The sequence below is a fragment of the Pelophylax lessonae genome (genome assembly GCF_965119305.1).
Source record: "Pelophylax lessonae genome assembly, chromosome: 2".
Lineage (NCBI taxonomy): Eukaryota > Metazoa > Chordata > Amphibia > Anura > Ranidae > Pelophylax > Pelophylax lessonae.
The window spans coordinates 619,943,132-619,968,889 of NC_138769.1; the positions used below are offsets into that span (position 1 = coordinate 619,943,132).

Genomic DNA, 25,758 nt, shown 5'->3' on the forward strand with positions numbered 1-25,758 from the left:
GCAACGCAAATGCTCCAGAAAAGACTGTAAAGTGACCAAGACTCTTCATATGGATTATGAGATGTATTCTGCTGTCAGAAAGTGGAAAGCAGGAGACAAATATGTCAGGATGCGTGAATGCAGTAACTGCCTGATAGCAAGGTGTCTAAGTGTGGACGGTGCAAATGGCGTCAAGGGTCCAGGGAAGGACAGAGAAGTGGACGCCGGAGGTCCCAGTGTGGACAGTGAAAATGGAGGCCGGGGGCACGGGAAGAGAGGTGCCAGGGGACGGGTGGTGGTGCAAGCTATGTGGAAGAATGTTGACTGTGCATCTGATAGCGGAACATTTATTCTTTATGGCTGGTGCACACATACTGTGGGGATTGTAGTCAACCAAGCCGAGGAGTGCCGTGGAGCTAGTCCCGGAGCCAGTAGGGAAGATGTTAATTGCACGTGTGTGGCAAGGAAGAGGAGTTTCGACCGTGCAGAAGGTGGCGGGATGCTGTTCTTACCGAGCAAAAGAGGGCGGCTGGCTTTAGGCAAGAAAAGTGCAGTGGAGGCCCTAGTGCAATTATGGTGGGCGGATGTATGTCTAGCAAGTGACATACTCCGCTTTTCAGTTACTTCCCAAGTGTTTGCAGCGCTGCAGCATGGCAGGGGAAGAGTTACAGTACCGCGCAGGAAAGCACGCCACGAACAGATCTGCCCAAAGGGAGGAGTCACCGCCCAACATGGAGAATGGGTGGAGATAGCGTGAACTTCTGGCCAATCCGGAGCGACCCAGGGGACTCTATTAATACCCCCTCCTCCGGGCGCGGCCGTGTGGGAGACACGTGTAGGAGAAGGAGATATGTCGTTCACCAGAGGAGCGAAGAGTGTTCCAGCTATGGCTACCATCGTGGCTGAAAGCCCTGCGGAGAGCCGAGAGCAGATCTACCCGCCCGATCCCCCCGCTAGTTTGGGATACGGGTATCCGGATAGTGCGGGACGGCAGACTCACGTTATGCACCGGAGGAGGTCGGGAGTTCCTGGGACAGGTATGTCCTCAATGTGCCACTATTACTCTGAGGGTGCCGGCGTGGGTTCAATGTGGGCAATGCGGAGATTTGCTGCTCACGGCAGAGAAGAGCGAGGGCCGTCCCAAGAAGCTTGCAGTTATGTGGGAGACAGGCCTCACTCAGGAGATGACGGGGAGCGAATCAAAGTTCCTCCGCGGAGCAGGGAGAGGCATCTTCAGGCTGATGATGCAGATGGAGGCCCTGCCTGCAGTTGGTAGGCTTCCAGTCTGCAGGAGTGGGGTTCGGTCGCAGAGCCCCCTAGGGAGGGGATCCGTGGCCACTCAAACAGTAGGGGCCTGCTCCGTCAGCAGTGAGGGTGAGAATTGCCCTGTTTGAGTGGACTCCCCATCCTTCTATCTGAAGCATGGTTCTGTGGAAGAAGGTATGGATGACTGGGGATCCATTGAGGAGACTGAATGGGAGTGGGGATCGGAGACTGGAAGCAGCTCCCCAGGTCCCGAAGTTGTTGCGGCCCTAGACCAGGAGGCCAAGGAGGCTATTGAGAGGGGGGAACTAGCTCAGCAATTGGGGTTCTGTGTTATGTTACAAGGGTCCCAAACCTCACCCCACCGGGAAATATTGCTCGGGCCAGGGATCAGAACACTGCCTATGAGGAGATGATCCAAAGAGTGCATACCCCATTTTCTCCACCAGGGAAAGGTAACCGGAAAACCCTCCCCAGACTGTCAAGAATGCAGAGGTGGATGCAAAAGAAAGTTGCCTTGGAGTATGACTATGACTACCCATATGCTCCAAGGGAGGTCATGCTATTAGTGAAAAATACAGAGACTGGTGGTGCGATGAACTTATCTGGGACTATCTCTTTGTCTCTAAACGATACCGAGATTCTCTGGAGGAAAGATTGAAGGAGAAATTAAAAAAGGTCAAGGTTCAGTCGTAATATGGACGCTCCATCTACATAGATAGGGTGGAGGTCAGTCGCCCAGATGGCTCCAGACAAGCCTGGTCAATCCGGGGCAAAAAGGAAAATGGGGAATATGTTCAAATACCTCATCTGGATTACTATATCTGAGAGAAGATAAATTCATCAGTGACTAAAGGAGAAAGGAGAGACTTAATAAGAAAATTTGTGTGGCTGACCGGCCGGCTACCACAACTGACCAAGGAAATCTTTTGTTCATACAAAAATAGAGTGCTGAATTCAAGTTTCATCTGTTAAAGTGAAATATGCCCCTTGGGCTATCGGGCCAGGGTCTTTGGGAATGTCAAGTGTTGCATTGTTAGACCTTCTTAGACCATCGGGTCGGGGTCTGTGGTGGATTACAAATGGCTGTGTGAGATTTCACCCACAGTCTACACAGAAGAAGAAATTGTTGCAAAGTTCGTGAGGGTCAAGAGAGACTGTGGCCTGCCCTGTTTCCTTACTGAAGTGCGTTTTTTAACTAAAAATGTTAAGCCTTTAGATCACCTCTGTCTCTGAAAACTCACTTTACAAGTAAGCCAGTCAGGCCAAGCACTGGGAGTTACCTCAATTAGAAAAGTCTCTGGGCATCTTGACAATTCCCTGCTGTTTTTCAGCAGAAGGGGTCAACGCTGTTAAATCGGTAATAAACAACGCTTGCTCACTTGTACCTACAGGTAAGCTTCTGTAGGTACAAGTAAATATTCACTACTTCTACAGCCGGTGACACCGGAATGCCGTCCTTTCAGATCGCTGTGCCGCGGCCATAAGTCCTGTGTGCATGTGCGGGAGTGACATCATTGCGGCTCAGCCATTCAAAAGGCCAGAGCCCGTGAGCCCAGAAGGAAGACCAGGTACCAAGATGGAAGTGGGTTTTTTTTTAACCTTTACTACCTCTTTATTGCACACACCCCACTCAAGGAAGCATCACCCCGCTGCTGCTTATGGCTCACAAAGAGCCATGTGGAACTTCAGTCCTCATTCTGTTCTTGCTGCCCACATACAGTGACTGGTAGCTACCATCTGTCTTGGTCTTCTAAGTACATGAGGCCTTACTTCTTATTGTGAGCTTTACATTGCTATGACAGTAAAGGAAAACCGTGCTTCCCTCTCATTATTTATGCAAACTTTTTTTTTTTTTTTTAACAGGCCGGTTGAAGGTCAATATGGCCAACATCTATCTGAAACAGAAGAACTATTCCAAAGCAATAAAATATTATCGTATGGCTCTTGATCAAATCCCTGGTGCGCACAAAGAGATGAGGCAAGTAACTCTTGTTTTCTGATATGTTTGATATTTTTTAATTCCAAAATAGTTTTTTATTAGTATTGAAATGGGCATACAGTGCTAGCATCAATTGTGACAGACACGCACCTACGCTGTACTAACTCAGTCAAATGAACAGTTTAGACAAGGTCTCTGCAGCATAGCATACACAGATGGAATGTATTGTACAGACAATTGGCAAGTTATCAGTTGTTGAAGACTAATGAAATGAGAGACCTAATCACAGACTGTTTACAGGGATAAGTGCAAAATATTATAGCAAAGCCTTAATTATTAGAGTAAATTTGTTTGGGAAACTATGAAAACCAAAAGGTTGTATGCCATCTCAAATTGGCTGTTTGGAGCTTTGTAAAACCTCTTAGATTTAGATCACAAATCAGTATGTGGCACTGCAGCCAGAGTACATTCAGCTAAATAAGACCTACTGTTCAAAATCAAGAAGGAGCTGTGTTTATTGCACCTACACTGTACTAACTCAGTCAAAGTTCCTGAGTTAGTACAGTGTAGATCACATAAGACCTACTGTTCAAAATCAAGAACAGCTGCATTTAATGGGCAGCAAGTAGAAGATTTTGCCAGCCACACACCCCACAATTTCTGGGTTTTTTTTTTTTGAGCAACCTCTGTAGTCATAAATAATTTTCCTCTACGGAAGCGTTTTATTAATCTCCACCGGCACCTTCCATTGTTGTAATGTAGGCACCCCCAGCTTGGATCAACACCTTATCCAGCTTCTTGACTTGGAGGCAATACATTGTGCTAAAAGATGTACAGATAAACGTTTAAGACTACATTCGCAAGGGCGACTAGTGCTAGTGCGAATGACAGCGGCAGACATCTGCTGATTCTTGCAACTGTTAGCTGCGGCCACCGAGCCCTGTACCCTTCAATTAGAGGTTGGTAGTGGCTGCAGCTATCCATGGCTCTCTGCAAAGCCAGCAATTACCTGTGATGATCTTTGCTGGATGCACAAAAATTGCCTACAGCAGCATTTATCGCAGATAATCTCTGGCTGTGTGAAATATACAGGGTATGGTGGCTGCAGCTAGCTGCTCACATGGGGCAGAAACAGCCACAGGAATCAGTTGATTCCTGTCACTGTCATTCGCCCCAAGGCTAGTCGCCTGTGCGAATGTAGCCTAATTCTAAAAACTCAGGAGGATACAGCAGGTAATAGCCTTGGTTCTAGTGGGATCAATACACACTTAATTGGACCTTACATCTAATCGCTTTGGTTAAGATGTCATCACACATGGCTCCAAAGGGTAAGTGTGCAGGTATGGTGAGCAAACAATCCAGGAAGATGCTTCAGCAAAACCTTGTGTGTGCTCAGTGAGCAGGGTATATGTAAAACATAAAGCTACACATAGCGCAATACTGTACAACTCGTAATATTTATTACACTGAGCATGCACAAGGGTTTGCTGAAGCAAAGGAGGTGACGAGGGAGCTAGAGAACAGGAGGTTTTGAGAGGAACGAAGAGAGCGATTAGGTTGGTATTTTGAGACGAGGCTGGTGATGTAGCTAGGGGCTAAGCTGTGGATTGCTTTGTAAGATGTTGTAAGATTTTAGGATTTAAATCAAATTATCAAACAGTATAGAGTACTTTCTTTGCCCCCTAATATTTATACAGACTCTTGAAGTTTAAAGTGTCCAGTGGAGGTACACACATTTTACTTGTTTCCATGAAACTAAAGCACACTGAGGGCAATTCTGTGACTGTTGTGTAGACAATATTTCAGTACAAAAACACAATGCAAAATGTCTTTCCCTTTTGACATGATGGATGCAATAATTTTACCGTCCTGACTTAAAATATTAAATATATCACAAGATGGCATGGGTACTGTAATGGGGTCCCAGTACTAGAACCATGAAAGAAAAGAAAAGGTTATCTGCGCTTGGAATCTCAATCAGCAGCCAAGCACTATAACCCAGAGACTAGGCACACTAGCAATAAATAAACAAAGTGCGCCACTTTACATATAGTGCGTGCATATGATATAAACAATATTGAATAAATCAAAAGTAGAAATAAAAAAATTTAAATCTGTGAATCAAAATAAAGTCCATAAAGAGAAAGTCCTAAAAGAAAATCCGTGGTCAATAGGAAAATCCAGGGACACCCACAGTAAATTCACACTGGAGGCTTACCAGAGGGCCGGAGATCCCCCTTACTCAGGGAGAGCAATACACGCTTAATTGGACCTTAGATCCACTCGCTTTGGCTCAGATGTCATCACGCATGGCTCCAAACAGTAAGTGTGCAGGTATGGTGAGCAAACAATCCAGGAAGTTGCTTCAGCAAACCCTTGTGCATCCTCCAATCAGCTCTCAGAGCTCTCCTCACTGAGCTCTGCATAGTGTAATTTCAGTTCTCCGCTCCTTTTTTCTTTGCTCTCAGACAAGCTTTATCAATTCTGGGCTTTGAACGGATGTAGAGAAGACTGCGATGCACAGATAGGACTTGTGTAGGAGGGTTTGTTTAATCTCGGCGTATCACCTAAGGATAGTCCCTTCGCTGGGTATATGTAAGGGTTTATAACCACTTTAAGAAGAGGGAATATGATCATGTAAATACATAGATGACATATAGTGAACTTGGTGTAGATTTATTCACTTTCAGGTTATTGCAGAGCACAAAGGGCCCTTCTTATGTTGGGAGAAAAACATCTCTGAAAATGTAGAATAGACTACATCAAGAACCAGTTCTGGCTAGTTTAGCAGATTCTTTAAAAAGTGCTGGATACATTCCTAAATGCACAAAATCTAACCATATAATAAAGTTTATAGGTAATAACACCATAGATTGTTTAATAATAATATACATATGCCTTTTGGGGGAAACGGGAAATCATTTTTTTCCCCTCATTGAAATAATTAGACCATTGCTTTATAGGGTATTCTTCCTTCCTCTGAATCAACTGTGGGTAAATCATTTTGTATCTGGAGGTTTTCTATTTACTTATGCCCCATACACACGTGCAGATTATCTGCAGACTTTTGTCTGCAGATTTACCTTTTCTATGTAGTGCAAGGGCCTGCCGGATTGCATACAAATTGAAAGTGTTTAGGTTTGACCTCATATTATATGGTTTTGGTAAGTCTGCAGACAAAAGTCTGCAGATAATCTGCACGTGTGTATGGGGCATTACTCTCCTTTTTTTTCTGTTGGTTGAACTAGTTTAACATGTGTCTTTTATTCTGCCTTTCTAACCATGTAACGGAGCACCAAATTAATATTACAATTATAAACACACAAGTTTCCAAACATTCTGCGTTATGGATTTTATAGCTATTCTACCAAAGAGAAATTTAGTAAAGACATGCCAGTAGATATAGTTTGGTTTTATAATATTATAAGGTAATAGTTTAGGCGCACTTCATACAGCTGAGAGACTGTCAAACTATTTGTGCTGCTGCAACAAACGCCAAATGCCATCGTCACACGGGGATCCAATCTGCAAAGAATGTCACCAGCACAGCTATATGCTTATCAGAGCAACTTTATTTATCATATGAATACAGCAAAGTGTCAGAGAAATGTTGCTGTATTTATGTAATAATAAAGTTGCTCTGAATGGTGGTGACGCACTTTGCCGATTAATTTAACAATGTCATGCAAGACTCATCTCCCTCCTCCTGATCCACTATAGAGAGAGAGTCTATCTGTATCTCCCTTCCCTGCCACATAATCTAATGATATTACATCAATTGCCATATGGCGCTTTTCCACTGCATGGAACCGAACGGTTCGGCTCACCATACCATGTCCCATATACGGTAACATATCCCACAATCCTTTGCATGCAGCCTTGACTGTTTGTCACCACTAGCCACTGATTGGTCAGAGAATCGTTGTTATCCCACCCACTTTACTTTAGTGGAAAAGAAAACCGTACCAAACCGTACCGAACCGTTCCAACACCGTACCATGCGGTACCATGCAGTGGAAAACCAAACAGAGCCAAGCAGGGCCGAGTGGAGCCGAGCCGGTACTTGCAGTGGAAAAGTGCCAATAGTGTTTAAGGAATCGGTAGGAATAAATTTCTTAAAGCAGTAATAAACCCAAAACTAAAAATGTAATAGATTGCAGCTTACCAATCCTTAAATGTGGTGGCTGCATTTGTTTTTTAGACTTTTTTCCCTCTGTTTTTACCTGGTGAAATGTCCAGTAATACACCTCCTGTTTTAGGGTGCCTAGACTCTGAAAGAATGAGCAACAGAGACACCTTTGGGCATCAGGGCTGTCTGACTGGGAGGAGCGTAGTGTTAGATGTGCTATCAGATTTATATACACTAACAAAATTAATCTAAACATTAGCTAACACTTTTTATACAGTTATAGCAAAAGTTTTGTTCCCTTTGAGATAAAGGTTTTACATAAATAAATACTGAGCATTGTAAGCACCTTGTAAGTGCCTAATGGTTTGTCTCAAACCTCTAACGGCTACAATTGCAGGAAGGTTTGTTCTGTTGAAAAACAATAGACTTACTGGCTAGATCACTTGGTGAAAAAAAAGGAAAGAAAGCTTAAAAAGAAATAAAAAAAAAAAAAGAATACAGCCATCACATCTAGGAATTGGTAAGAAAGCCTAAAAAAAACAAAAAAACAAAATGAATACAGCCATCACATCTAGGAATTGGTAAGAAAGCCTAAAAAAAAACAAAAAGAATACGGCCATCACATCTAGGAATTGGTAAGCTGCAATATAAGAAATGTTTGCTTTTGTATTTAATGCCGCTTTAATCGTTTTCTAAACTGTACTGTACGTTTTCTTTTTTTAATGTCTGTTTTTCAAAAACAGAACCTTTGTGAAACATGTTAGTGGAGAAATGTGCCATGAGCCTTTACAATGACTTAGAATATTTTATATAAAAATTATATCCATGTTTGTTTAACTCTCTTTCCATTTAGGATTAAGATTATGCAGAATATTGGGGTGACCTTTATCAAAACAGGGCAGTACACGGATGCCATTACATCATTCGAGCACATCATGAATGAGTCTCCGAACGTCAACGCTGGCTACAACCTGATATTGTGCTATTTTGCTATCGGAGATCTTGAAAAAATGAAAAAAGCTTTCCAGAAACTAATAGCTGCTCCCCTTGGAATTGACGATGAAGACAAGTATATCTCACCCGGTGTAAGTATTTGCCGGTATTGTGTGCTACATAATCAGCCCAAACTCATTACTGGGTTTCTTAAAAGTAGCCTAGATACTTAATTTTGGGTAGAATTTAGAAGTTTCATCGCCCATTAACATGTTCCAAGGTCTATATTGTGAGATTTAACCACTTAAGCCCCGGAAGATTTTACCCCCTTCCTGACCAGGGGGTATTTTGCGATTCGGCACTGCATGACTTTAACGGACAATTGCGCAGTCGTGCGACGCTGTACCTAAACGAATTTGACGTCCTTTTTTTCCCACAAACAGAGCTTTCTTTTGGTGGTATTTGATCACCTGTGCGATTTTTTGATCACGCGCTATAAACAAAAAAAGAGCGTCAATTTTGCAAAAATAACAATATTTTTCACATTTTTTTATATGAAATTCCCCCAAAAAAAAAGTAAAAATCAAAATTTTTTTACATTTTCGGCCAATTTGTTTTATGCTACTTATGTTTGGTAAAAAAAATCGCAAAAAGCGTATTTTGATTGGTTTGCGCAAAAGTTATCGCGTTTACTAACAAAGGGGAAGATTTTTGTCATTTTTGTTGTTTTTTTTTTTAACGCGTAATGGCGGCGATCTGCGATTTTTTTTTTTTGCGGTACTGCGACATTGCGGCGGACAGATCGGACCCTTGACTGACATTTTTGACACTTTTGGGGTTACCAGTGACATTTATACAGTAATCAGTGCTAAAAATATGCACTGTTACTGTAAAAATACACTGGCAGTGAAGGGGTTAACTTTATTTGAGAGGGAGGGGCTGTGTGTGTCCCTAGGGGCGTGATTCTAACTGTGATTGGCTGTGGCTTGAGGTGTAGTTACACTGATCAACGGTTCTACATAGTAGAACCGTATGATAAGTGTTTCTACACAGGGAGAACTGACAGGCAGCTTGTTTACACAAGCTGCCTGCCTTTCTCCCTCTCCCCCGCCGATCGCCGAGTGACCAGCGGACATCGGGTCCGCCGGTCACACGCGCGGGTGGTCCGTGACCGCGCGGGAGCGCGCCGCCGGCGGCGCGCGCTCGCTCCCCAGACCCTCCCAGGCTAGTGACGTACCGATACGTCACTCTGCCTGTGAGGGGCTGACCGCCGCCGTATATAGTCGTGCGGCGGTTGGCAAGTGGTTAAGCTCCACTCCACCTTAAAGTTAATGGGTCTGTCTCTTATTTATTCCGGTATTCCTAAAAGATGAAAGTGTTCCTTACCACCAGTAATTTGGCTACAAAGGGATACAAAGCACCTCCTCATGAATACAAAGATCACACAGTTTCTCCCAGCCTTCCTTGTATGACTTACCTGGCAAGCCCAGCCTCAGGCATAGTAGAGCAGTCCCAGCATATTACCACTCCCAAGGTATCTTCTGCAAACGAAGTCTCTGTGTCTACGCTGGTTGGAACAAGTGTCATGCACCCTTCAGAGGCCACACAACCCCCTTTTCTGTTTAGTTAAGAAGTTTAATCAGATCTTCCCCTCTCTATTTCACTTTTACTCTCTAAATGGCAGCAAATTTTCATTTGGTGAACTCAAGGTTATGATGTAAATGATTATAACCCGAAAGTAGTAAATGGTGCCTACAATAATTCCCCACTAAGGACAGCCATCCCTTTCCTGTCTGTCTGTGTTCCAGTCTTCTTGACCTGCAACAGTGTGACTCCGGCCAGCTGTATAACACAACTTTGGGGCAAACTCCTCCAACAGCACCTGGAATTGTTGCTGTTATTGTGTGCTCCAAAATCAAACCAAACCTATTACAGTATTTCTTAAAAGTAGCCTAGATACTCAATACTGGGTGGATTTTAAGGAGTTTTATTACCCACTAATCCAAATGAAGAATCCAGCAGGAGGTAGGTGACACTAATTTAGAAAGCAAAGTAAGGCACGCCATGGCAGCAGTTGGCAAACAGAGCTTGGGTCTTAGTGGAATGGTCTTTCTTCTAAATCTTATGAAAAAGCCAAATTGTGATTAAACCTATTGTCTGTTTTAGGATTACTTGCCCTGCAACATTTATTTATTGTTGTGTACCTAATATATCCATTGTCTGGTTTTGGCTTCCAGCACCGTTTATCAGTGTAATTTTTATTTTTCTTTATTTTAGGATGATCCACACTCTAATCTTGTTATAGAAGCTATTAAAAATGACAGCCTGCACCAAATGGAGCAAGAACGGTAATTTGTTTATGACCGCAGTATTTTTCCTCCAAAGTTAAAAATTGGAGGTCCGTTTATAGATGTCTTCATACAAGATTCATGTAGCTTTTTACCCAGGATTTCTGTTTTTATTTTTTTTCAGTTGACTTTAATTAGAAAAATGTATGAATCTTGGATGAAACCTTTATAAATAGACCCCTTGCTAGGAACTGCTCCAAACTCTAATGGGCTATACACACTATAAGATTTTCTGAAGACTTTTTCCTTCAGACTTACCAAAACCATATAATATTAGGTCAAATCTAAACACTTTTAATTTGTATGCAATCTGGCAGGCCCTTGTACTACATAGAAAAGGTAAATCTGAAGGAAATCTAACCACAAAAGTTGGATAGTGTGTATCCAGCTTTAGCATAGCGAGGTGAATGCCACATTTCAAAATATGACTAGAGGATTTAGGAACAGAAAAACTGAAAAGCTATTTTTATTTTTTAAGGAGGTGTGTAAATTTTAATGAGTAATGCAACAACACCATTGTACATATAAACTTTGCCTGCAAAGTTGTGTAATGTGTACATAAACCCTAACAATAATGTTCTCTGTTTTTCTCCCTATTGGTTGGTTAAATATACAGTTGAAAGTGTTTTTCTTTATCTGTTCTAGAAGTAAAGGCGGCCATAGACAGTTCAAATCTCGGCCAGTTTAGCAGGGACAGGCTGAGATTCAAACCATTTATGGGCAGGCTGCATATATCCAAGTTGATTAAATGATCAACTTGGGTACAACCAGCCTGTTGGATTTTACATGTGATTATTGCTAGCGGCTATTTTAGTAGCTAGCAGTAATCACTGTGTTCTCCCGGTGGGGACAGCTCGCCCTGCACCTCCACCAGGAGAACACAATGGCTCTGTGGAAGGGATTCCCCCATCAATTCTGACTGTGTTGATGGGTAATCAAGCATCCACGGGTTGCAGGAAAGAAAATCGCCCCATCTATGGTTGGCTTTAGGCTGCCCTGTGCATTCTGCAATCTTATCTCAACATTGTTATTAGGACCACAGTACAACTCCCTTCATGTTATGGAGATTTGGAGAGGGTTTTTTTTCTACAATCCTTATACTATTCCTTGTCCTTGTGTGACAATCCTCTGTTCCATGGATACAGTACACTGAAGTGAGCAGTGTCACCCTGAGACAGGAAATAAGGAAATTTCTCTGTCGCTTATTGACAGACGTAGTCCTCCTTGATTAATATCAACTCGGGTTATACTGCCCTCTACAGGAGTAGGACTAGACAGGAAAGAAAACGTTCTGGCCACACCTTAGGGGCAGTCCCAGAGGGTATATCCTCTCTCTCTCTGCTACAGCAAATCAGTTTTTTTCTGTCTAGTTAGGAGTAAGGACCTAAATGCCTTGCTAGGATCTTCGGTCCTGGCAGGATTTTTTTTTAGAAAGATTTTTTTTTAGACAGCTTTTTTTCTCCAGTGTTCCTGTGAGATCTTCAAGCAAGCACGCTGGAACTGGGCGACGGGCTGGATGTTGAGATCCAGTGGTCACCCCAGTTCAGCCTACGAGCGCGTGCAGGCCATAGCTCCGCACTGGGTCGGCCGCGACATAGTCCCACTGGACGGGGACTGACCCTGCGAGTTAAACGTCTCGCCTGGACGCCAATGACCAACAGAGTCACAGCGTCTGTATTGGTCGACAGCCCCCCCACCCCGGTGGAGAGGGGTTCTGTCAGGAGTTGGCGCCCGCCTGGTTCCGGTATGGTGAGTAGAATGTTCCCCCTCTCCCCCTGTCGGGTTTGTGGTGGACGCGGGCCCCTCTCTGGGAGGGTAGGACACTCAGTTCTGGGTCTCCCCTCTATCCTATAACAGGTCACAGATCCCCCAATTTGAGTGTGATTTTTTGTGAATAGAAACCAGGAGGCTTGGTTTGGGAGCTGACTATCTAAAGTCATTGTATGACTGTAAGGGTGACTGAAGTCAGTGGCAGTACTAAAAGGCATTACTATTGAAGTAAAAGGTATCCTACCTGTCAGAGTGTGTACACAGGCCGATGCCTATGCCTGAGTTACTGCAGTCCAGATCGCCATTCCTCCAGTAACCGGTCACTTCCACGGGCTGCACAGCCTCCCGGCGGCCCACGGACCGCATGCGGCCCTCCAGGGTCCTGAACCGCCGGCCAGGCTTATCACCATTCATGGTGAAGTTTGTGGGGCCGAAGGCACTCCCGCAGGCCGCCAGGCCGAATACATACATCCCGCAGGCCGCTGCTAGCCGCCGCTATCCTACACGGGCCGCCGCCATTGTCTTGCAGATCGCACGAGGCCGCCATATTGGCGTAGCCTCGTGTCTCCAGCATGGGGGCGGCCATGTTTGAGGTGACCAAACACCTCGAGGAGCTATGGGGAGGCGCCGGAAGGCGTGTAAAGGGGCGGAGCCACCTCCTTTTACCCGGGAAAGCAAGCCAAAGACTTCCTGTCTGTAATAGAAAGTGCTGGAACAGGTTGTATTGAAACTTCTGAGCATCAAGTGGTGAGCCTTGGGGTCTCTCTCTCTCTCTCTGTAGGGGTCCAAAAGCAGGTAACACTGAGGGGCGCTGTGGCGCTGGGGGTCTAAAGAAAAAAAAAAAAAAAGTGTTATTTTTTTTGCAAATTATTTTTTTCTGGCAAGTGTCTGGAATAATCATGGACCCTGCCACACAGGTACCCCCACCTGATCCCCTCGAGGTGGCCGCAGGACCCTCCAGTTCACAGAATATTGATGCATTTACAGCAGTTTTGGAGTCTTTGGTATCCCGGGTGGAGATGGCCTGTCAGGGACGGGGGGTCAAGAAAGCGACCCCCGCCTACCCCTATTTCATCTGATACTTAAGATTCAGATTCTGAGATGGTCATTGCAGCTGCAGGTCCCTCTGCAGGGGCTGTTGTCTCAGGTAAAGTTCCCTCAGACAGTGAGGAGGACGTTCCTGCCTCCGCCATAGCACAAGAAGAAGCATTGGTGGACGCACTAGTTGTGTCTGTCCGGGAAACCTTAAGGCTTGAGGTTTTATTGGCAGAGGTAACCGAGATGGAAATTCCCTTTGGTACTAGTAAACCTACCAAGACAGCGAAGGTTTTTCCCTTACCCAAATGTTTTGGTAATAAAATTAAAGAGGAATGGGATCATCCAAAACGTACCCTTACTGTTTCCAAGCGCATTGCTAGACGCTATCCGTTTGAGGAATCCCTCATTAAGAAATGGACGGTACCACCAGTGGTGGATCCACCTATTTCCAGACTGAATAAAGCCACTGTTATCCCGTTGGAGGACGCTCCGTCCTTTAAGGATCCGGTGGATCGGAAGATGGAAGCGGAGTCCCGCACTATTTTTTCCCTGATAGGGTCAGCCTTTAGACCAGTGATTGTCATTGGTTTAGTTTCACAAACATTAACGGAATGGGCAAAATTGTTACGCCATGACCTAAAGGGGAAAGGTATCCCCCAGGCAGCATCTGATTTGATGCAACAAATTATACAAGGACTGCAGTTCGTCTGTGACGCAGCCCTGGATGCCACCCTCTTGTTAGGGCATGCATCGATGTCAGCCGTAGTTCTCAGACGTGTGCTGTGGTTAAAATGCTGGTCGGCGGATCTAGGTTCCAAAAAAGCCTTGGCGAATCTCCCCTTTCAGGGGAATCGCCTATTTGGGGCCACCCTAGATGAGATCATTAAGGATGTCACTGGGGGCAAGAGCACTTTTTTGCCGCAGGCTGCTAAAGGACCTTGTAACAAGCGTGGACCTTTCTTTGCCGCTCATAAAGGGTTCGTTCGCTCTGCTGGGGCGAGCGGGAAAGGCAAAGCCCCTCTAGGAGGGTTCAAGAGGCGCTGGTCGGGCAAACAAAAGGCCGACTCAGCCAAACCTAAAGTTAAGGCTAATACAGCCTGAAGGTGCGCCCCCACCCGGCTTAGGGGTGGGAGGACGTCTTCACTGGTGTTCAGATCTAGGGCTTTCCTGAATCCCGGACTAAGGGGTTCAGGAGATCATACGATCAGGATACAAGATCGAGTGTCGATCACTGCTACCGGTGCGTTTCTTCCCTTCCAACATTTAGGTGCTACAGGGAGCGGTAGTTCCCGTTCCCTGAAAAGATAATTTTCTTTACCTTTTCCAAAGATCATTCTCAGTTCCCTCCAGGAATCGGATCCGGTTGAGCAAGCGGACCAAGGAGCCTCTAGTCTGGTGACTTCGGTCTCTAATGCTCAACCAGGAGAAATCATCACTCCTGATAGGAATCAAGTTTCTGATAAATGTGTGGGAACAGAGAGCGATCAGACTTTGTCGGATTGCCTGGACCAAGCAGCTCTAGGGCAGCCTGGTTCGGATCCAGTCAGACAATATCAGGGTGATGACTTAGGTCGATCACCAAGGATTTCACCATCTGTGTCTTCATCAGAGCATCCCGGAGGTGGATCTGTTTGCATATCGGCTCAACAGGAAGGCGCGGAGGTTGGTAACGCGCGCCCGCCATCCTCTAGCGGACGCAGCAGACGCGCTGAACGGCCTGTAAAGGCAGTGTCAGCTACTATATGTCTTCCCTCCTCTCAGATTGCTGCTGAGATTTCTCCGCAGGATAGAGATGGAGGGAACTCCAGTTATCCTGGAAATTCTAGGCTAGCCTCGTCAAGCCGGTCAGGCCGATTTGGACATGCTAGTCGCGAACGCTCCTTGGAGACTTCCTCTCAGGGAGGATCTGCGGTCTCAAGGACCGATCTTCCATCGTGCTTTACAGTCGCTGGTTTTAATGGCCTGGCCATTGAGACCCAGGTACTGAAGGACAGAGGGTTGTCAGCTTCAGTTATTCCTACTCTAATTAAAGCAAGGAAAGCGACTTCCAGCAAAGTCTATTATCGCACATGGAAGACTTATATCGCGTGGTGTGAATCTTTGGGATTTCCCCCACGTACCTATTCGGTGACCCGAATCTTGGCTTTTCTGCAAAAGGGGGTTGAGCAGAAACTATCCTTGAGCACTATCAAGGGTCAGGTTTCAGCATTAGCAATCTTCTTTCAGAAGCCTTTGGCTACTCATTCCTTGGTGCGGAATTTCATCCAGGGGGTGCGGCACTTGGCTCCGCCAGTCCTTACCGCCCTGGGATCTTAATTTGGTTTTGTCGGTTCTGCAGAAACCTCCCTTTGAAAATATTAGGGAGATTCCCTTGCTTACATTATCCCAGAAGGTGGCCTTCTTGGTGGCTATCACTTCTGCACGCAGGGTGTCAGAACTGGCTGCATTATCATGCCATTCCCCATATCTAGTGGTTCATAGGGATAAGGTAGTTCTTCATCCGAAGCCATCCTTTCTTCCTAAGGTGGTTTCAGACTTTCATCTGAATGAAGATATTGTGCTACCTTCCTTGTGTCCTCAGCCCAATCATCCTCGGGAATATGCGTTGCATTCCTTGGATGTGGTTCGGGCAATCAGGGTATACCTGAAGGCTACGGAATCATTCCGTAAGACGGATTCACTTTTTGTGATCACGGATGGCCCCAGAAAGGGGTTGCCTGCATCTGCCGCGACTATCTCCAAATGGATCAGACAGACGGTGGTACAGGCTTATTCGATTAGGGGTAAGAATCCTCCGTTCCCTGTTAAGGCGCACTCCACTCGAGCGCTCAGTACTTCCTGGGCCTACCGCCATCAGGCGTCAGTGGTCCAGGTGTGCAAGGCGGCCACCTGGTCGTCGGTGCATACCTTTACAAAATTTTATAAAGTTGATGTGATGGCATCGGCGGATGCCTCATTTGGCCACAAGGTTTTGCAGGCCGCAATTTGAGGAGACCGGTGGTCTACCTCGAGCGTTTTTTTCCGTTGGAATTTCAGTTGAGTCTCATCCTTTGATGAGCCTTTAAAACTTCTAGTTGGCACCGGTTGGGCCTTCTAGATTGGATTTTGATTTCCATTTTCCCACCCCTCATTTGTGGTACTGCTTTGGGACGTCCCGAGTTGATATTAATCAAGGAGGACTACGTCTGTCAATGAGCGACAGAGAAAAATTTATTTTTGTAAAATCTTACCGTAAAATCCTTTTCTCTTAAGCTCATTGACAGACGTAGTACCCGCCCCTCTGTTTTTGAGTTGGGTTGGGTTAAATTCTCTAAACACTGCTTTGTGACATAACTGATTTGCTGTAGCAGAGAGAGAGAGGATATACCCTCTGGGACTGCCCCTAAGGTGTGGCCAGAACGTTTTCTTTCCTGTCTAGTCCTACTCCTGTAGAGGGCAGTATAACCCGAGTTGATATTAATCAAGGAGGACTACGTCTGTCAATGAGCTTAAGAGAAAAGGATTTTACGGTAAGATTTTACAAAAATCCATTTATCTCCCCAAAGACACATACAACATTAGAAACTTAAAATGGTTCTAAGTTTTCTACTCTTTATCCAAAAGAAAAAGTTTAGCAACAAGATTGTCTGCTCCATTACAACTTGGGCAGCGTTCTCTGTCTCTGAACTTCTCATTGCAGTGGTCTATGAAATAACCAAGTGGGTGCCTCTCGTTTTAGTTTTTACCTCTTTTGCTTTGGATGCTCAGAGATTCAGTAATGTGTAGGATGCAAGGTGGCATATTTTCTATATACGTGTACCTTGTTGTGGGCTTATGGCTTTATACATGTTCCTTGCCTTCGTTTTGAAAGTAATCATTGTTTCCTTATAAGTCAGATGGACCTTTTTTTTTTTTTTTTCTTCTTCTAGGAAAGCATTGGCTGAAAAATACATAATGGTTGCAGCCAAACTGATTGCACCAGTTATTGAAAACTCTTTTGATGTTGGCTATGACTGGTAAGATGTTTTAAACATTGTAAAATAAGCCAGATAAAATATGTTCTGTTTTTTTTTTTTATATGAAATGGAATGTGCAGGGCCTGTGAAGGTTACCATTTATCCAGGTCTTCAAGCAATATAGGAATATTTAATACACTCTAGCACAAAAATGCCGGTAAAGATATATGTAGCACACCCCATGTAGGAGCTGCAGATAAATATGGATCACCCACTACTGCACAGCCAGACACGCCAAATCTTCATAGGCACACAAAGTCAGAAAACAGTCCCTAACTTTGTTTTTGTTGTTTTATTTGGGGGTTTATCAACTTGGATGGGGATATGGGATTTATGGGATGCCCACTTGACTTTAACAGAAACTTCAGGGACAACATCCTATATACTTTCCTCCTGCACACACTTTGTTCCTTTCTTGCACAACCTTTGCTGATGGAACTGACAGACTCCCTGCAGTTCAGTAACAGCCTTTTACAGGCAGGAATTCACAGCCCCTGAAAATAGCGCATGTGGAGTGAAGCAGCATGTAACCTTTCCTTCTGCTTCCTCTGTGGCCACTGATCCCAGCACCACTTTTTCAGGCAATGCTAGCCCACCTGGCTGTTGCTTCCTCTTCACCAGCCCACCCGGCTGACTCTTCGGAGATCTCCCAGTGAAAAAAGTAGAAGACTTAAGCCCACCACTGTCTTCAAGGGAGACTAGCTACATGTGGCAGTCCCCCCCCTCCCCCCATTTTTGGGTCCCCTCTAGTGTTAAATTACTCACTCTGTCCTCTATTGCTCCCATGCCTCCAAGAAAGCCTCCTCCATTGTGTCTTCGGCAGGATCCTTCCAGCACCCCAATATGTAAAGGCTCCCTGCCAGGCCCACTCCCAGGAATTGGCCAAGGACCTCCAAATATGCTGAGCAGCCCCTCCTAGTCTCCACCCACTATCTTCCAGAACATTCTCCAACACTCTAGAAACAGGGGGAGGCACCAGAGAGCTGCTGAGATGAGTCATTCAGCCCTAAACTCTAATAACCCTGACCTAATTGTGGACTTACAAATTTACAGCATGAGTCAGAGTATAGTTTGCCTGCTCCACTTCTAGCACACACTAGGGAGATCTACATATAGTATACAAAAATAATTGAGTAAGTAGGACTTTAAAGGTGCATATATACTACCGTCAGGAAAAAACACACACCAAGAACATATGAATAAAAATTATACATTTTATTATATCATATTAAAAGGGGGGGGGGGTTAGAAAACCCAGAAAAAATATCAGTTTGAATGAATATTGCAATAAATTCAGCAAGCCCCCCCATACACCTTCCCCAAATTAGATACTTTAAGTATTGCTAGAAATACCTATCGTCGTATCAATTGTGGGGAGGTGTATACTCCTAACGCGTTTCACAAATTGAGCTTGTTCAGGGGGTGAAGAATAAATTATAGACTCAGATGTCAGCATCCTTTGATCCCTTTTACAGCATTTCTCTGACTAGAAGATGGAGGGCAGCACTAGTAGCTAGTCAGATTCTGCTATGCAAAAGTGTGCTGAAAAGGAACTTGCTGAAAAGAAAAGAAGCGAAAGTCCAATTACAGGGGGGGTGGATGGGGAAGGGAGTAACCTGGCTGTATTAATTAGCTACAGTAGAGAATAGTCTGGTCACCAACCTGGATATAGTGTATGGCTGGGCTGTTCAAGTCTTACTGGTTGGACAGAAATGCAAATCTCTTGGTATATCAATCAGTTCAAATATATGTTTTTATATGTGTATTTAGCTGTAAGACTGGTGTTCAGTTTTGGGGAAACCTGTACTGAGAAAAACACAGGGCTTACCATTGCTGTCCTCCTTCCAATAGTGCTGGTTGTCTGACTAGCATTCTGATCCAATGGTTTGAATACGTTTTGTGTCACTTACTGCAGATTGGGGAAACCTGGATCAGCAATTGAAACATTCAGATAAGCTTGACGGCCTGGAAACCTTTTTTTTTTAAATAACAGCCTCCATATTTGCAGTTACTGTGTAATGACACATACCTTTTGATATTTGTCTTAATCTTGCAGGTGTGTTGAAGCTGTAAAGACTTCACAGTATGTGGAACTGGCAAATGATCTGGAAATTAATAAAGCTATAACATATCTGAGGCAGAAGAACTTTACCCAGGTATATATAAATCTTACTTTAAGTTCTATCTCAGTGCTTTGTTAAATATAAGCCAAAGAAATCCTTCATGCCATGTAGGCACATTGCCAGAGTGTTTCTCAGTCTTGTTACTTCCCAAATTATCACTTCCATGGTTTTGGTAGTGCATGGTACCAGGGCCTGGCCCAGGCACAGGCAGAAGAGGCATCTGCCTTGGGCGTTGTGCTGCAGGAGCTTTTCCTTCCGCTGCATCACTCACCATCCAACAATGCAGCCATGCCCCTCCCCTCACACTCAAAGGGAAGGATGGAAGGAGCGGCTGTTGTTCCATGACCATTGAATAAAAGTTTTAAAAAATAGGGTAACAGAGGCCTTATTGAGAATAATGTCATAATGTGATTTCTGTAAGTTAAATTCACATATACCTTATTATACATATAAACTGTTTTACCTTTCAAACACTTTGTTATTTTGCTTAGCTAGTCTTGTTATCCAGAGACCCATGTTGGACATCATAGTCAGATGTGTATCCTGCCAAACCGGCATTTTGGGCCAATTTTCGTCCCGTGTGTACCCAGCATTATTCACTTACCTAACCACAGCCTGTCAAAAAAGCTGCATCCACATACTGATAAGGTCACCACTCTGTTTACTCCTTTCCCTCTGGACTTGTATTGATGGGCTTTGGGCTTCTGTAAATAAACAATGGCAGTTTTCATTTGACATCAGTTTGAAATCTGTTTGAGATGCTAATGGGATCATTCTGAATTCATTCATAGGTGCATTTGACCTACGGTTGACTTCCATCCAACCTACATTAGACCTGCTTCAAGCTGCTTTTCTAATGCCATAAAGTTGTATTGGGGGGAGGGGTGGGGGCTGGGAAAAAAAAAATAATATCTATCAAACAGGCCCTAAGATTGACATGGTACATTGCAATAGAACCTATTTTGCTAACGTTGCTGATCCTCTCTCTCTCTCCCTCCCAGCCTAATTGCTATTATTTGGGGGATTGCAGAAAGCTACTAGATAGATAGATAGATAGACAGACAGACAGACAAGACAGACAGACAGACAGACAGACAGACAGACAGATAGATTGATTTAGGTACATATACTAGTTGTGCTAAAACTTAAGCTAAATTATTCTTTAATGAATATATAGCTATTGGTATTCCAATGGGAGTTAATCTTTAAAGGAGAATAATGCATTCTCCTACAGGTCTCAGAGCTGTTGTCTATAACTAACTCTAATAATGGCTGTCTAGTTCTTTTACTGATAGGTGGGCAGTTTGAGCCCAGTAATGTTTCCATAATCACTGTTCTTCCATTGCTTTTATTAACTTCTTAAATAGCTTCTTATACCTCATAACATATCATTTATAAGTTATAGTGTGATAGATTTAGCATCCTTGTATTTAAATACAAAGCCATAGGAGGTTTAATTCCTCATTTAAAGCATTTCGATTTTCTGAGGTCAATGAAAGCCTGTTTAAATTGAGAGGCATACAGATGGCATATCGTACCTGCTTGTGTGGCTCAGTTTTTAAACCCATTGCTTCACCCATAGTCTCCTTTTCTACCCCCTTACTGCCTTTTGTCTGTATTTTGGATTGCTCTTCTGAATTCTTGCTGTCGCTCACATACAGAAATCTGGATATAAAAATATACCAGTACTAAGAAGTTTCCTATAACTACTAATCAGATCCAATCCTGCTTAGGAATTGTAAATGTGCCCCTTAACACCTGTAGCATACATTCCACTATAATACTTTAACCACTTCCTGACCGACCTACGTATATATATATATATATATATATATATACGTCCTCAGGAAGAGGTACTGATATCTAGATCCAGATATCATCATCCTCTTCAGCCAGTGATTCTCTTTAAGGTAAAGTAAAAGTGATATCAGCAGCTATACAGCTGCCCCATCATTTTTACAAGTTGCCAAGTGGCAGAAAAGGTGCCCCCCCACTGTTGCCTTCAGCCCCTTTTCCTGGGCTTTCCAGTCCTACCGATTGCATTGGATGCACTACACAGAGTGAGAGAAACGTCCATAGTTCCTCTACCTCTGTGACATCAGAAACAGGAAGTGTCAGGGAATTTGTCACTTCTGGTTTTGGTTTGTTTTGCTACAAGTGGTTACCAGCTTGTAAAGCATCTGATCAAACCAATCTTCATTTCATCAGATGCTTTGGAGGCCAAATCTCTCTAAAAAGAGGACCTGTCACAGCCCATGCTACCACAAGGGATATTATTCACTCCTTGAAATAATCCATGAAGGGCGCCTCATCCATATAGTGAGTTCCCTTAACTGCTGCCCCTTTAAGTGAAAAACACTAAAAACAAAATTAATACTTCTAAAGCAGGCGCTGTTAAGTGGTGGCTAATGTAGATAAAATGGAAAATAACATACAAATGTGCCAATAGTGTGAACACAACAATACACTATTGCTATATACCCAGAAGAAATTAATAAATGTGAAGCATGCACAGTCCGTATACAAAGGGTGACAGCATTTATTGAGCACTAATTTATTCTACTTGTATGCAATGTTATGAGGTATAATGTAATTGTTACCAGAACACATCAATAGTTAGGCTTACATAGAATGGGCCCTGACCGGTACCAGCTTAGATCGCATAACAATATATATATATATATAATGTTTGGAGGTTCTAAGCAATTTTCTAGCAAGAAATACTGATTTTAACTTGTAAACAACATGTGTCAGAAATAGGCTTGGTCCTTAAGTGGTTATGGTACAATGTAAAAAAAAAAAGTTTAAATAAAATAATACGGTAAAAAATACAGTGCAGTGCCCCCAGTGCGCAAATGCAAACACTCACATAGGTCCCAAATGCATATATGAACAGTGATTGCACCACACATGTGGGGTATCCAAGTTAGAGCAATAATTCTTGCTTCAGACCTCCTGTGTAACTCTAAACTGCTACACCTCTAAAGAGTTTTTAGGTACCATAGTTTGTCGCTGTTTAATGGGCGTACACTATTTTAAAGTATGATATGTTAGGTATGTATTTACTCGGGGTAACATCCTCTTTTTTTTTTCACCAAAATATTGGTATTATATTGTTTGTGTGCACTAAAATTCAATAAAGTGGCTGTGCAATTATCATGTAATATAAAAATGTGGAATGGTGAGCTGCGCTAAAAATTGATAAATAACATAAATGAGGTATAAATTAGTCCATGCAGATATAGAAATAGACTAGAAGATCAAACAGTAGAGTCCAACTTCAAAAATGGCTCCAAAGTGCAGATACAGAAATGGATGAATCCGCCACCAGAGGACACTCGATCAGCCGCAGTGAAGCATGCTAAGGGTGTACGCTTACCAGATAGAGAAGGAATATTCGCATTGTACACACTCCAGGTGTTTAAAAGCCAGCTCCAATGCACATCTCCTTTCCTACCGGGTCCTGTCAGATACAGGGATCTGAAGCGTCCCACAGGCAAACCACCTCGTCCCAATCAAAGGTCCAGCAAGGGTATGCAAGAGAAAGATGGGACCACAATAGTGCAGATGGTCTGAACACTTTGACCTTTGATTGGGACGAGGTGGTTTGCCTGTGGGACGCTTCAGATCCCTGTATCTGACAGGACCCGGTAGGAAAGGAGATGTGCATTGGAGCTGGCTTTTAAACACCTGGAGTGTGTACAATGCGAATATTCCTTCTCTATCTGGTAAGCGTACACCCTTAGCATGCTTCACTGCGGCTAAGTGCTAGAAATAAATGTGAAACATATCAAATACAGAGTGCGGATACATTTATTCAAAAATGCAATGTCAGTGCGGGTATTTAATCAAAGTAAAAGTCTTATCCATAAAACCTATAAAAGAAAACCTTTTGCTATTACTGTGCTAGGAGCGGTGCTGGTGCAAAAGGAAAGGGTAGTGGAATAACTGAGGCTAGTGATAAAGGTGCTTATACCTGTGAGATACACTAGGTATCGCACTTACCCTTTCCACCTTCATACACTACCTAGTGTATCTCACAGGTATAAGCACCTTTATCACTAGCCTCAGTTATTCCACTACCCTTTCCTTTTGCACCAGCACCGCTCCTAGCACAGTAATAGCAAAAGGTTTTCTTTTATATGTTTTATGGATAAGACTTTTACTTTGATTAAATACCCGCACTGACATTGCACTTTTGAATAAATATATCCGCACTCTCTATTTGATATGTTTCCACATTTATTTCTAGCACTTAGCACTTTTGTGGGCATACATATATTCTCAGCCGAAACAAAGATCCTGTTATTTGGCACCTGCACTTTATTATCACTTGCGATTTTTTATATACCGGTATATCATTTTTATATTCTTGTGTTTACCACTAACACACACCTATAGGATCTAGTGCAACACACCTTTATAACAGGTAGCGCCAATACCAATCCTCTTATACCCTTCATTTATACTTGACCCCTAATTTAGGGGTTGGTTGGTGGCAGCTTCACACCTGTACACAATAGATTTTTCACATATTCCATAGCGCTGCTCAATCTTATTCTTTCCATTGGCCTAGAATGATGTTTCCTGATTGCAGAGAGAGTCTTGGTTTTCTTCTGCTATATTTTCTTTGCTGTAAAATAGGAAAGTCATCACGTAGAATGATGTCCCCCCAGCTACAGAAGGCGTTCTAACCTAGAAATTCAAAGTGTAACTATCTTCCTCTTCCCGGAGCCCCCCTTTGATCCATTTAAAAAAATGATGTCGTGGTTCTCTTCTTGGTAGCGGAAGCTAGGGTTCCTTCTTCTAGGACTAAGTGGCACCCAGGTAATGACTTGTAAGCACCACTCAGTCCAGGAGTACTGTGAGCACATTGGATGTATTGAAGTACATTGGATGTTTCATTGAAAGCCTGAACTCACAGGTACTGGATTGGATGATGCTGGGTGTCATTCAGCTTGTAAGACAAGCAGTGCTGAATGTTAGAGGAAAGCCTGCAGGGGGACCGTGCCAAAAATAAGGTATTTCAGCAAAAGCTGATTTTTTTTTTTTTTTTCATTCCTAAAGGTATAAGGCACAATATTAAAAAACATACGCAAATTAGAGTTCCACTTCAAGGCCGGAAATCTCCCCACTGGTGTCCTCTAAAAAAAAAAAAGTAGCCAGTAGGTTACTCAACCTGAGGCACTATTTTCCTTTTAAACGGTTTTTATTAAAGGCAAAAGAAACATGGTAGTGTATTATGCAGTGAAAATATTAGATACATGCCGTGATAAAACAAGGCGCCTTAAAATACAAAACTGCAGCATATAACATTCAAATAACAGGCAACAATGTGATACGTCAATGGAATCGACCCGGCGTCCCATCTGAGAAGCAATGAGGGTACGCTCAAACTGTAGGTGTGGCCAAGGCCACACTGCGTGGATGGACTCCCACACAGAAGGGGTCTCAACCAAAACCAAGGTATAGCTCGGAATTGGGTACGCCGTGGGCCGAGTGGGGGGGGGGGGGGCGGCTGGGTTGTCAGGGTTGGAAAGAAAGTAGGGTAAGTAGGAGAGGGTCGTGGGGGGGGGGGGTAAACAGCAGGTGCCTGGGGGGAATCTCGAACCCCCCTAGGGGCCCAGGTGGGAAAAGAGAGCCGGCAATAAGGACGCCCAATCAGGTGAGTACAAGGCTGTCGTCAAGGCCTGGAGTGAGGCACTATTTTAAAACTGAAGTACCAGTTTTGTTAACTAACCCTTAAACAGTTTATGCAATATACAGTATAGTTCTGATAATATTATTATAGTTTGTTATTCTCTTTTTTCTTCTTCCGTCTATAATGCAGTTTTTCTTCTCTGTTTGCTTTACCCTGTCAGTATGATGTGGTATGTACTGCCTTTGATCACTAGCGCATAGTATGTAGACTAGATGCAAGGGTGATTGCAAAGGCTGCTTTACACATAGGGGTTTATTCACTGAAGGCAAATTCACTGTGAACTACAAGTGCACTTGGACGTGCAGTCATTGTAGATCTGAGGGGTACATGCAAGGAAAATAAAAAACAGCATTTTTGCATGCACATGATTGGATTATAGAAATCAGCGGGGCTTCCCCTCATTTCAGATCTTCACCTCACCCTTCATCTCCAGATCCACAGCGACTGCACTTCCAAATGCACTTACAGTGCACTTGTAGTGCACAGTGGATTTGATTTTAGTAAATCAACCCCATAATCATTGAGTCATGCAAATGA

At 43.6% G+C, this 25,758-nt stretch overlaps 1 protein-coding gene across 1 annotated transcript in view; it reads left to right on the forward strand.

Annotated features, from left to right (window-relative positions):
- Positions 1–25,758, forward strand: part of IFT88 (intraflagellar transport 88) — a 154,925-nt gene that overhangs the window by 50,665 nt on the left and 78,502 nt on the right. Inside the window, exons 11-15 of the mRNA XM_082245252.1 lie at positions 3,109–3,223; positions 8,167–8,398; positions 10,524–10,594; positions 17,311–17,397; positions 19,454–19,553. Of these exons, the coding sequence (XP_082101378.1) occupies positions 3,109–3,223; positions 8,167–8,398; positions 10,524–10,594; positions 17,311–17,397; positions 19,454–19,553 (605 nt within the window). The remainder of the gene's footprint in view (positions 1–3,108; positions 3,224–8,166; positions 8,399–10,523; positions 10,595–17,310; positions 17,398–19,453; positions 19,554–25,758) is intronic.